The 12,755-nt window shown below is 41.7% G+C and overlaps 1 protein-coding gene across 1 annotated transcript in view; it reads right to left on the bottom strand.

The window, feature by feature from the left end:
• The window catches only part of TMC1 (transmembrane channel like 1), a 168,128-nt gene extending 159,106 nt beyond the window's left edge, over nucleotides 1-9,022 (bottom strand). The window contains exon 1 of the mRNA XM_043566852.1: nucleotides 8,866-9,022. Coding sequence (XP_043422787.1) covers nucleotides 8,866-9,022 — 157 coding nt within the window. The remainder of the gene's footprint in view (nucleotides 1-8,865) is intronic.
• Nucleotides 9,023-12,755: the final 3,733 nt, after the last annotated feature.

The following is a 12,755-nucleotide window of genomic DNA, read 5'->3' as shown; positions in this document are numbered from 1 at the left end:
AAAAAAGAGGGGCGCCTGGGTGCCTCAGTTGGTTAAGCGTCGACTTTGCTCAGGTCATGATCTCATGGTTTTTGAGTTCAAGTCCCACATCGGGCTCGGTGCTGACAGCTCAGAGCCTGGAGCCTGCTTTGAATTCTGTGTCTCCCTCTTTCTCTGCCCCTCCCTCACCTGCTCTTTCTCTCTCAAAAATAAACATTAAAAATTGAAAAAATAAATAAATAAATAAATAAACAAACAAACATAAAAAATTTTAAAAGAACAAGGAAAATAACAAGGATGTAAATAATAGGTCTCGGTGAAATCTCTAAACTTCACAAAGTAAAAGCAAACTGCTGACACTGATGAACAGCAAATGTCTGAAGCGATCCAGACCTGAGGGGTCCTGGACACCGTGAAGGACTGCTAATACTTTTGCTTATTTTCCCCATAAGTTTTCTCATTCCTGGATTAAACAAAAAAAATCGATAGAAGTTGTAGGCTGGAGAAAATCTAGGGTAGCTTTCTCAATCTTGTCCCTGTTGACATATTGGACCAAATAATTCTTTTTGCGGGTGGCTGGGCCTCTGTCCTGTAGGATATTTAGCAACACCTCTGGCCTCTGCACACCAGATGCCAGTTGCAACAGCCCCCTAGTTGTGACAACCAGAATTGTCTCCAGACATTGTCGAATTTCCCCTAGGGGACAAGATCATCCCTGGTGGAGAAACACGGCTCTGGGGGAACGCATTACTGTATACCACAGAATCAAAGAGCCGCACATTGCTGGACTCTTTATTAGCGACAGAATTAAAAGCACAGGAAAGATCTGGGGCAAAAAGGTACAAGGGCACCAACCCACAAACCTCGTGTCTTCTCATCTTGGCTCATTCTCTCTTAGTGACTTTGTGCCCCCGTTTCACGATGCTTGTGTTTTCTCGCAACCCGTGTTCATCTGTACAGGCTTCACTGATGTCTTTTGTTTTTATTCGTCCCTGACAAGGAGATGCGATGTGTTCAGATTTGATGTTCTGAAATAGGCGGGGTGTGTGGAAGGCTGACGTTTTTGGAGTCACTGGATTGCCGTCTCTGCTTCCCTGAACACCTTAATGTCTAAAGAGACAGCATCTTAGACAAAACAACAGTTCAAGAAGGGTGTATTTGGTGGAGACGAGCTGTGAAGCATTATATCCTGGGAGGTATAGTTCACAAAATAAAGAGTCATACTGTTTAATAGATCCTGCAGCACATAGTAATTTATAGATGGTAGATTGTAATTTTTCATGAATTCTGTTTCTAGAAAGTCTAAAAGGCAAGCGGCTTGGGGGAGAAGAGCTCATTCAAGCCCAGCAGAGTTATGCCTAGAGAAAGTTTGCCAATACTGGGAATTTTATTTATTTACTTATTTACTTATTTGCTTATTTATTTATTTTGAGAGAGGGAGAGCCCAGGAGATACAGAAGGAGAAAGAGAGAGAATCCCAATCAGACTCTATGCTGCCAGTCCAGAGCCCGAAGCGGGGCTTCAACCCACAAACTGTGAGATCGTGACCTGAGCCGAAACCAGGAGCTGGACGCTTCCCTGACTGAGCCACCCAGGTGCCAATACGGGGAATTTTAAAAAATAATTATCCACCTGCTGGCCAGCTATAGATATAAGAAGTTTATCAGACATCAGGAAACATAAAGTAAAATTGGACTATATAATACATTTTTCTTGTTCATCAACAAAGAATATAAAGTAATACTTCTTTCATAAAAGTTACAAAAAGCCATTTAAAAATGTGGAAAATTCATCAAAGTACAAAGAAAAAAATTATCCATAGTACTGCTATCCAAACCCAAATACCATCACTAACGTTCTGTGGATTTCTTTCCAGTTTCTTTTTTTAACGTACAGTTTTAGAGAGTGTAGAACAGTAGGGAAGAGGAGATAGAAATATACATACATAAATATATATATGTATATATATTCAGTACCCTACTTTTTAAGCTGGAATTGTATTAAATGCACTTAAGTGTTATTCATAAACATAATTTTTAATGGTACATTAAGTTGCATCAAAATGATTTACCATGGCTACTTAGGCTGATTCTAATGATGCGCCATTAAAGAATCTTGGAATACATTTTTGTAATAATTTTGTTATTATAGAGTTCCAAAGCTAATGCTATTGAATCACAGGGAATAAACATTACAAACATCTTAATATGTATTGTGTGTAGCTTTATAAAAACTTGAATCAATTTATAGACCAATCAGCAAAACACAAATATGCCTACCTCATCTTGTCCTGGCCAATATCGATATTTTTATTAGTTTTATTCTTTGGTTGGACTAATTTTTTTCTTTGCTTTCATAGCCAGCGACACTGTTTTCCCCAGACATTTGTGTACGAATTGTATTTCCTCTTTGGGAAAATACTATGACTATCGCCGTGTGTCTTCAAAAGAGAGAAATCAAAAGCGGAAGGAAAATATCTATGTTACCAAGACAATGTGGAAAAGTTTATGGTCATTATAAAAAGTAGAATTCCTGATTTCACCGTTCTCAAGTCCTTTTGTTCTCATTTCTCATCATCCTGCCACCCATAAGTACTATTTTCCAGTTAAAGCAAACGAATTGCCGCTTCTCACATAAGCTCATGTAAGTTGACATTGCGCTCTCTATGTGCTCTCCACTCCTTGACTTTGCACATGCTGTTCCCTTGTCTGGAATGTCCTTTGACTTACCCCAAACACACACACTACAAATGCACACAGAGCCTGTGACCTTTCCCAGGCCCCAATCAGAGCTTGTTGTTACCTTTCTCATAGCCCCTAACATCCTGCATCCCAATCATTAACACTCTTTTCAGACTTTCCCTCAGGCCCATGGGTTCCACAAAGGCAGGGACCCCTCATCTTTGATCTCTAGATTCCACATCATCTATCATCATTCCCAGAAGAAAGTAAAAACTTAGTAAATGGTTCTTTGAATGTGGACATTATTTTTTTTTTAATTTTTTTTAACGTTTTTATTTATTTTTGAGACAGAGAGAGACAGAGCATGAACGGGAGAGGGGCAGAGAGAGAGGGAGACACAGAATCAGAAGCAGGCTCCAGGCTCTGAGCCATCAGCCCAGAGCCCGACGCGGGGCTCGAACTCACGGACTGCGAGATCGTGACCTGAGCCGAAGTCGGACGCTCAACCGACTGAGCCACCCAGGCGCCCCTGGACATTATTGAATAATAAACATAGCTGCCTTCCTCATAATACAAATCCTGTCATTCCCAGTAATTGCTTTGATTTTGAGGGATAGACTGATTGAGAGGAAAGAGTACCAGCTTCAGCGTCAGCCAAACCTAGATTCAAACTTCCCGTTCTGCCACTAACCAGTGCAGTGTCCTTGGAAGGTTACTTGGTATCTTTGACACTCCATTGGAACAGATAGCGATCATAACACATACTTTATAGGATTAATTGAATATAAATGAGGTATTGAATATATGTAAAGAATCTGGTATGTAGAAGTGGCTCAATGGTAAACATTTTTCTAGGTATTGGTGTATATTCCAGTATGTGTGTATTTCCATTCTATATATACTTCCTGTACAATAAATATTACCTAATTCATAGCATCTGATACCTATGGATGTATTTTTCTTAGAATCACAAAGGCCAAGACACAAGGTCAATTGTACTGACCGTCTTCTTGCTGCCCCTGCAAGAATATTCCATTTAAGTAAATCTTAGAAAAGAATTAGTTCTAACCACAGTTGAGAAAAGTAGGTCTATATTTTCCAAAGGCAAGAGAAATAAAGTTCTCCGTGAAATAACACGTGATCTAATCATCTACTGCTTAATTTTTTTTCGATTTGCCCCGTTAATATTACTGAAGGTATTTGGGGACCTCAAATCACTATAAATAAAGACTTGTTATCCCTGATGGCAGAAGAAAAGAACTTTTGGAACATGCTCTACTTTTCATTTCTAAAAATATATTCACTTGGGCCACACTAAAGGAGCACGTGAAATCTTCCCAGTCGAAAATCTGCCTTCCACTGGTGGTAGGTTCAGCACGAGCGTGCGCGCACACACACACTAGAAATCCTCTGAAGCTCTTTTTTTTTTTTTAATTTCTCTAAAATCCATATTCATACGTGCCTTCGGGGTGGCTTCCTTAGGGCTGAAAGACATTTGCATCCATCTGCCAACCAGATGAACCCGGAGAAAAAGTCACAAAGACCACATCAACGAGGATAACACAAGTATTTGTGCAGGATAAATGTGCCAAGATCTTTTTCCTCCACCCTTAGCCCAACCCCATCACAAGCTGGTTTTATGTCCCACATGTTACAGTCTCCCTTCTGATGACAGCTCACACCGTCCCTCCCAGGACCTTGTGCTCTCCCGCCTCATTCTACACATGATTTTTTTTTTTTCAACGTTTATTTATTTTGGGGACAGAGAGAGACAGAGCATGAACGGGGGAGGGGCAGAGAGAGAGGGAGACACAGAATCGGAAACAGGCTCCAGGCTCGGAGCCATCAGCCCAGAGCCTGACGCGGGGCTCGAACTCACGGACAGTGAGATCGTGACCTGGCTGAAGTCGGACGCTTAACCGACTGCGCCACCCAGGCGCCCCTCTACACATGATTAAATGTAGAATGCAAAGCCCCCGGTACAGTGCTAAGCATAAAAACACGCTCAGTACATGAGTGTTTTCTTTCTACCTTTTCAAATCCCTCTGAGCATTCACGAGATCATCCTCCACACCCCAGAATTCCTCCCACAGAGAGTCAAAGTTATTGCCCCAAGCAGGCTTTCTCAGATGCTGAGAAATGTCCAGGAATTTCCCATTGTAGAGGCTTCTGGAGTTCTAAAATATGAAGAAATGCCAAAAGGGGGACTTTCAGGGGCTCCTGGGTTGCTCAGTCAGTTAAGTGTCTGACTCGTGATTTTGGCTCAGGTCATGATATCGTGGTTTGTGAGATCGAGCCCCTCATTGGGCTCTGTGCTGACAGCGCGAAGCCTCGTTTGGGATTCTCTCTCTCTCTCTCTGCCCCTCCTCCACTCATTCTCTCTCTCTCTCTCTCTCTCTCTCTCTCTCTCTCTCAAAATAAGTAAATAAACATTTGGGGGGGAAATGGCTTTCAAAAACAATAGTATACTTTAAACTTTACATCTAACAAAAGAATGTTTTTAAGTACAACAGTATACTCTATGATGGTATTTACATGGTTACCGTAGGATTTATAAAAAGACTACAGCAAGGGTAGCTCGAGAATGCAACAGGAATTTATTTTTTTTAATGTTTATTTCTGAGACAGAGAGAGACAGAGCATGAGTGGGGGAGGGGCAGAGAGAGAGGAAGACACAGAATCAGAAGCAGGCTCCAGGCTCTGAGCTGTCAGCACAGAGCCGGACGCGGGGCTTGAACTCACAAACCATGAGATCACAACCTGAGCCGAAGTCAGTCACTCAACCGACTGAGCCACCCAGGTGCCCCTGCAATAGGAATTTAAAATGCACACTCTATGTCATCTTCCAAATCTGTTCATTGTGTTTTGTCCACGTGTAAACTTCATTTGGAAGTGACATTTGAAATATAAATTTTAAGCTCTTTGAACAGTAAACTCTTCATTTAAAGGCCTTACTCGCATCTTCATGAGAGTGCTTGCCTCCACACATCTATGAAAATAAAACCATGAGCAAATAATAAAAAAAGATGGGGTAAGATACCCCCTGAAAAGGTGGGGAAAGAAGCTTAGAGAAGCCAAAAGAAGCCATTGCAGCAACATCAACTTACAAGTTGAACTGAGAAGAATTTCTCTCCAAAACCCCCTGGCAACTCACACACTGTCACCGAGGGGGCCTTGACCCTCCCCCACTTGGATAAGCAGGGTCCCAAGGTGGGTGAACTGGAACCGGAGCCGTGACAATCAGGCCATGAATTAGCAGGCTAGGACTAGAGTAATTTTCCCCAGGCTTCTCTGGCAAAAGTAAGCTATTCTTCCCGCAGAGATGCCTCAGGAGTTTATAACTATTTTTTTTTAAGTTTGTTTACTTATTTTGAGAGACGAAAACACTGTGAGTAGGGGAGGGGCAGAGAGAGATATGAGAGAGAATCCCAACCAAACTCCGCACTCTGTCCCCATCACTGCCTCATCCTGCCACTCCCCCACCGCGACTTCCCTGAAACTACTTTTGCCAACAATGTAAACTCGTTGTTGCTAAATTCAAAGACACTTTTCATCCTTGTCTTACTTGATCTCCCTCCAAGGCATTTGACTCTGTGGCAAATGCCCTTCTTTCTGTGCGCACTGGACCGTGACTTCCTTGACTTCATCTCTTTGGATGTCATCTGATCACCTTACCCACTCTTCTCAGTCTCCTGGTAATTGCTTCTTTCTTTTTGATCCCTTCAGGATAAGGTCTTTTTTCCCTTTCTCGTATACTTTATCTCCCTGGTGATTTCATCCATTCCAATGACTTCAAGTGCTTTCTCCTTGCTAAAGACCAAGTCCCTCTCCAGAGCCCCACGCCTATAGAGCTAACTGCTTGCAGGACAACTGGATCAGTTATCTATTACTGCACAACAACCCCCACGCCCCAGAAGAGTGGCTCAAATCCATGACAATTATCTTCGTCATGAATCTAGAGGTCAACCGGGCTCAGCTAGGCAGTTGACATTGCACGCAGCCCTCAGGCCATTGTGGCCAGATAATGGCTGGGGTTGAGATCATCTCAAAATCTTGATTCGAATGTCTGTCATCCAGGTTTGAAGACGAATAGTTGGAAACATCAATTCTGGGCCATTTCTCTCTATGTGTATGTATGTGGTCACTCCGTGTGGTGGCCTCCAGGTGGCCAGACTTCTTACATGACAGTTGAAATCTCTGAAAAAGAACTCACGTTCAGACACGATGTTCTCATGTTCAGAACTGATCTGATATTCACATGTTGGACATGTTATTCTCCTGTTGGACACGGACAATCTCATAGAATATTGGCCTCAGACAAGGTTACTCTGGAGCCGTGACCAGATAAAATAAAGCAAGACCACTTCATAATTTTGTGCATGCACAGATAAAATGTCACTATGACACCCATAAAATATCTGTAGAAGTAACCCCACTTTGTGACAGCATCCAATCTGGACCTAATCTACGCTTTCTTAAGCCTTCTCCCAATCACCAAACCAAATCCCAAATCGTATGATAGGTTCTTTCTAACACCTTCTTACTGAAACACCCCACAGTTCCTGATGAACTTTGATCGAAGAGTACTCACAGTTCCCGGAACATGTCTCTGGAGAAACCAACACAGCCTTTTCTAAACTAGACTTGTACCTCACGGGGCCTCATCTCTGCACATTCTAAGGAGAAAAGATATCATAGATCAGAGAGAAGGAAGCCTGGAAAAGAGGGATGAGGATGAGCCTATGGGGACGAGCACAAAGCAGATCTCACATTAACACCCGCCAAAGAGTGTCCTCTACAGAGAAGATTCTCAATGACCACATGCACAGGATGATCTGTCTTGTGACTCTTAGGTAGTCCCCCCTTCAGACTTCCCGATGCCTATGCCAGAAGCCCATAAATAGCGCTCATAGTGTGGCAGTAGAAGCCATGCACCACTGACTGCACCATCCACTGCTGAATTACCAGCCCGTCAGCTGCAGAGTCTGACGCCAAGCCCTTGATAGAGCACCATTCTCCAGGGAAACTAGCTAAGCCCCCGATAGAATATTAATCATCTCGGAGCCAACGACCTCAGAGCAGATAGCAAGTGATGGAAGTCACTAATCTTCACCATTTACCTTGTAGCCCAGAAGCTTCTAGAATGGTGGGCTAGTCTGTTAAAGGCTCAGTTAAGGCACTAGCTCAGGGACAACACCTCGTGGGGTTGGGCATTGTCTTCCAGGATTTGCTATATGCACAAAGCCAATAGCTGATACATGGTTTTCTCTCCAGTAGCTAGAATGCATGCGTTCAGGATGCATATCTAAGAGGTAGATATAGGATGGACTCCCCATACGGGGTGATATTTCTACCAAGGAACACATTCATGTTCCCACTGAACTTGAAGCTGCCACGATCAACTGGTTACTTTGGGTTCCACGAGCCAGTGGACCAGCAAAGACAAGAATTGATGCATTGGAAAAGGTCATAGATCACGATCTCCTTGCGGAGCCGGGATTGATGTACAAAGGGATAAGGAAGAATATGTCTAAAACCCAGGGGATTCACTGAGGCTCCTCTTGGTACTTCTCTGACCAGTGATACTAGGACATGGGCAATCACAGCAAGTGTAGGCCAATGAAGGCAGAAAAGACCCTTTCAAACCAGGCTCTGGGTCACCTCATCAAGCAACCAACTGATAATCAAAACAGTATTAGTCCATCCTATGGATACATGCTCATTTATTTAACTAGTCCCATATTGTTGCATTTCTAACTTATGTATCAGTCAAGGTCCAGTTGGGAAACAGAAACTATGGCAGTTATTTGAACAGGGTAAATTGGACACCCAAAAATGAACTACTAAAAGAGGCAAAAATGGACTGTAAGAGATCCAGAATCACAAATTCAAAGAGCAGGTACCCGGAGGCTGAGGAAGAGGGACAATAAAGGAACTAAGGGTAGAAGCCCTCCTGGCCCCACCCCACATCTGAGATTCAAATCTCTTCAAAAAGGGAATGGGTATGACAGGCAGCCTGCTGTGGCAGAGGGACAGGCTGGCACTTGTCTGTAAAAGCAGTTCATCGGTGCTGGTGAGCGTGGTTGAGTAGAAGCTGGTCGGCCTTTGCTGCTCTGTGTGGGTGGGCCACAATTGCTCTGGAGAAGCCACCCAACTATTGCTGGTGGGTACAGAGGGCCGGAAATGCTCTGAAGAGGTTGCTTACAGGAAGCGATGGCCTGAGGGTGCAGGTCAAGTTCTTCCTTAATGCTGCGGGGCTCTTCTCGAGTCGATATGGAGGACCGTCTATATGGAGGACGGAAACCTGGAGTCATCTTCTTGTCACTACCTCGCTGCAGCGCCCTCTCTTGATGCAGCTCCATATCCAACCAACAGGTAAAAGAAATGTTTCCAGGGCTTCGCCAGACAAAGAAGGATGAATTTGGAGCTCAGCGACAATACACTGATAACGGGCCTTCGCAAGTTTTAACTAAAACTATTGTTACAACTAACCTATTGTTATAACTAAAACTATTATCAGCCTTCACATGTTTTTTGTGGATACCTGACGATCACATTCCTCAGGATAGATTCTGAGAAGGAGAATCACCGAGTCCAAAGATCCAAACTTTTAAAAACCTTGGATATAGAATAATAAAACTTCCTTATGATGCTGCGTAAATTTGCATTCACTCCAGGAGAACATGAATATGTAAAGAATACTCACACTCTGGACAGTTCTAGAAGGCTGATATACCGGAACGTGTGCTTACACAGTGAATGATCTTAGTTATCTGTCCAGCTTAACCAGCTCCTGTTCTCTACTCATGTTCTTTGGAATCTTTCACTAAGGACATTTTGATTTGTTTGTTTATTACAATGGCTATCAAAGCAGAGGTAAAGCTAAAGTTCTAATAGGGGAAAGACGTGTGTTTTAAATGGAACATGAGAATATCCGCATGTCTTATCTGGTTCTTAAAATAAATGTGATTCAAGAAAGTCAAAAAGGCATGTCTGCATTTTGGGATTGAAAACGGGAGATATTGAAGGTGTCCTCCCTAACGTCAACGTCCTCCTCTGATACACTAACTTGCTAGGTAATAGCATATGTAAAGCACACAGGAGGACTCAATAAATAGTAGCTTTATTTCCTGAGAGTATTGCTGTTCTAGTGCTAAAAATCCAAGTGTACATATTTTTCATTCTGCCCAAGTTGTTTTCATTAAGGATGAAATAGTTCCTTGTGCCCAAGCTAAAAGTGTGTTATGATACAATGTTAAACCCCAATGACGATTCGTTACAGATTTGATAGTATTTCTTCCTAGCTTCTTAACAAACACCATTTGTCTTCTTTAACCACTTTTGCTGAAGTAGAAATCTCCATGTAATGGGCAGAAGTGGAAGGAAATCAGATATGACAAGATCTTTGTGTTTATCTTTGTTCCCAATATCCTTAACTTGCATTACCATTTGGGCACTTATTCTGCCCACGGCGTAGTAAGCCATTTGCATTGTGCCTTCATCCTGATACTCCATGAAACAAGAGCTCATTTTAGTGAACTGTAGCTAACATGGTGCTTTGCATGTACGATTTCCTTAAAAAATCATGTGTTGCAAACGCAAACATTTTCACGTGCCAGGCATGTATCATAAATTAATGAACCGGGGGCACCTGAGTGGCTCAGTTGGTTAGGCATCCGACTTCAACTCAGGTCATGATCTCACGGTTCATGGGTTCGAACCCCATGTTGGGCTCTGTGCTGACAGCTCAGAACCTGAAGCCTGCTTCTAATTCTGTGCCTCCCTCTCTCTCTGCCCCTCCTCTGCTGGCACTCTCTCTCTCTCTCTTTCAAAAATAAACATTAAAAAAATGTTTTTTTAATAAATTAATGAACCAGGAATAATATAAAATAATAGGGATCCATGGGTACATATGAAATTGGAGAGAGCATACCCACCTAAAAGCATTTATATAAAATGAAGTAATTAAAATAAAATAAAATAAAATAAAATAAAATAAAATAAAATAGAATAAAATAAAATAGAATAAAACATACTGCTAGGGAAAAAAACAATAAGCTACCTTAGACTATAAGACAGCCCACTTATGACTTCTGTATAAATCTTGGGTGAATTGAATTAGAAGCCGAAGCAGTGCTAAGAAAGAACTGAAAATGGATTAACCAAAGAAAATCGGGACTCAGGTCTGAGCCAGAAGTCCCACTGATTCCAGCCGGGTCTCTATTACCCTCAGTCTCCATCCATCTCCCTTCAGCATCCATGATGCCAGCACCACCCCCCAACACATATCATTCTCCCCAGTGCACTACATTTAAAGTTTGTATTTTTTTTATGGTAGAACTCACATAACATAAAATACATCTTTTTCACATTTTAAAGTGTAAAATCCACTGGCCACTGGTACATTCACAATGTTTTGCAACCATAACCACTGTCTAGCTCCAGAACATTGTCATCACCCCAAAAGGAGACCCTATCCATTAAGCAGTCACTCCTCACCCTCCTTTTCCCAGCCCCTGGCAATGGTTAGCTGGATTTTTGTGAGACCTTTATTTTTGTTTTCCCTTGCATTCTCAGTTCGGCCAACATCCAAAGAAAATCAGAGTAGAATTCAGGTCTGATAAGGTGAGAAAACAAATGCAGAGTTAGGGCAGAATAAAGCCCTCTGGATGCAAAGTTAGGTAAGCCTCATGCGATAATTTCCCTGTTGAGGATTCTTTTCTGTTCTCCATTGGGTGATTCTCTTCTTTGTGCCTTAAATTAAGGCTAACTACAATACTTTTGGTGTATGTTTTGAGTCAGCTGGAAATGAGTTCAAAATGCCTGGTGTAAATACTCACACATTCCATCCTGTGCCAAAGCATTTTCCTTGGCTGAGACAGGATTGTTGACTGATGGTGTCAGGCTTCTTGGAAATCACTTGGGGCATTTCGAGAAAGATTTCCCTGCAAGGCTGAATTTTTCTAAAATGGTGAATTGCCAGCTAGTTGCACCAATGCATTGAAAATGCCTCTTGAGATGCAACACAATCTCTCTAGACCAGACCTTGAGATTCCTGAAGGTCAACCTTCAGTCACATATTCCTCAGACCATGGAAAATTCACTTGTACCAAGTCTGGCCATTTTCCTCTAGTTTTAGGAGAAAATTACAAGGCTTTGTGTGCACAAATAGAGACTACAGGTTAACTTTGAAGTAATGCAAATGTAATTTTATTTGATTTGATTTGATTTTCAACGTTTATTTATTTTTGGGACAGAGAGAGACAGAGCATGAATGGGGGAGGGGCAGAGAGAGAGGGAGACACAGAATCGGAAACAGGCTCCAGGCTCTGAGCCAACAGCCCAGAGCCTGACGCGGGGCTCGAACTCACGGACCTCGAGATCGTGACCTGGCTGAAGTCGGACCCTTAACCGACTGCGCCACCCAGGTGCCCCAATGCAAATGTAATTTTAAAACTGCAACTACGTTTTCTAATTTTCTTTTCTTTTTTTTTTTTTTTTTTTGATTCTTTTCTTTTTTTGGTAAAAATGTTCTTGGACAAGTCATCTCAGTTTTGGGAGGTCTTCTTTCTCCTTTATTCATTAGTAAAATTAAAAAAGTTTAACTAGATCAGTAGTTTCTTACTCCAAGCCTCAAAATCTGAACATAAGTGTTATCATCTATACTCTGAAAAATAATATATCTTTCCATTCATATGCTGTCATTTGAAACAATATTTGGATGTTTTGTTCAACAGCAGCTTTTAATTCAAGAAACACAAAATTATGCATGCTAACTATAGAAAATTGAAAATAAAGTGAAGAGAAAATAAAATCACCTGCAATCCTGTCACACAACGATAGTGACTATTCACATTTCACTGGGTGTTCATCCAGTTTTTCTTTCTGTGCATATTTATACATATATTATTTTTACCAAACTGAAATATACTATAGGCATAATATTTTATAATTTGTGACTTTACTTAATAATATATCTTAAATATTTTCCTAAATTGTGAACTATTTTTCTGCAAGGTTTAAATGACATTCCTACACGGAGAAAGAGGATCTCTGTGACACTGCTGGTGGTAAATGCAAACTGGTGCAGCCACT

Source organism: Prionailurus bengalensis, chromosome D4 (genome assembly GCF_016509475.1).
Source record: "Prionailurus bengalensis isolate Pbe53 chromosome D4, Fcat_Pben_1.1_paternal_pri, whole genome shotgun sequence".
In the NCBI taxonomy this organism is placed as follows: Eukaryota; Metazoa; Chordata; class Mammalia; order Carnivora; family Felidae; genus Prionailurus; species Prionailurus bengalensis.
The sequence above is the reverse complement of the archived record's forward strand: the minus strand, read 5'-3'. Positions and strand labels throughout refer to the sequence as shown.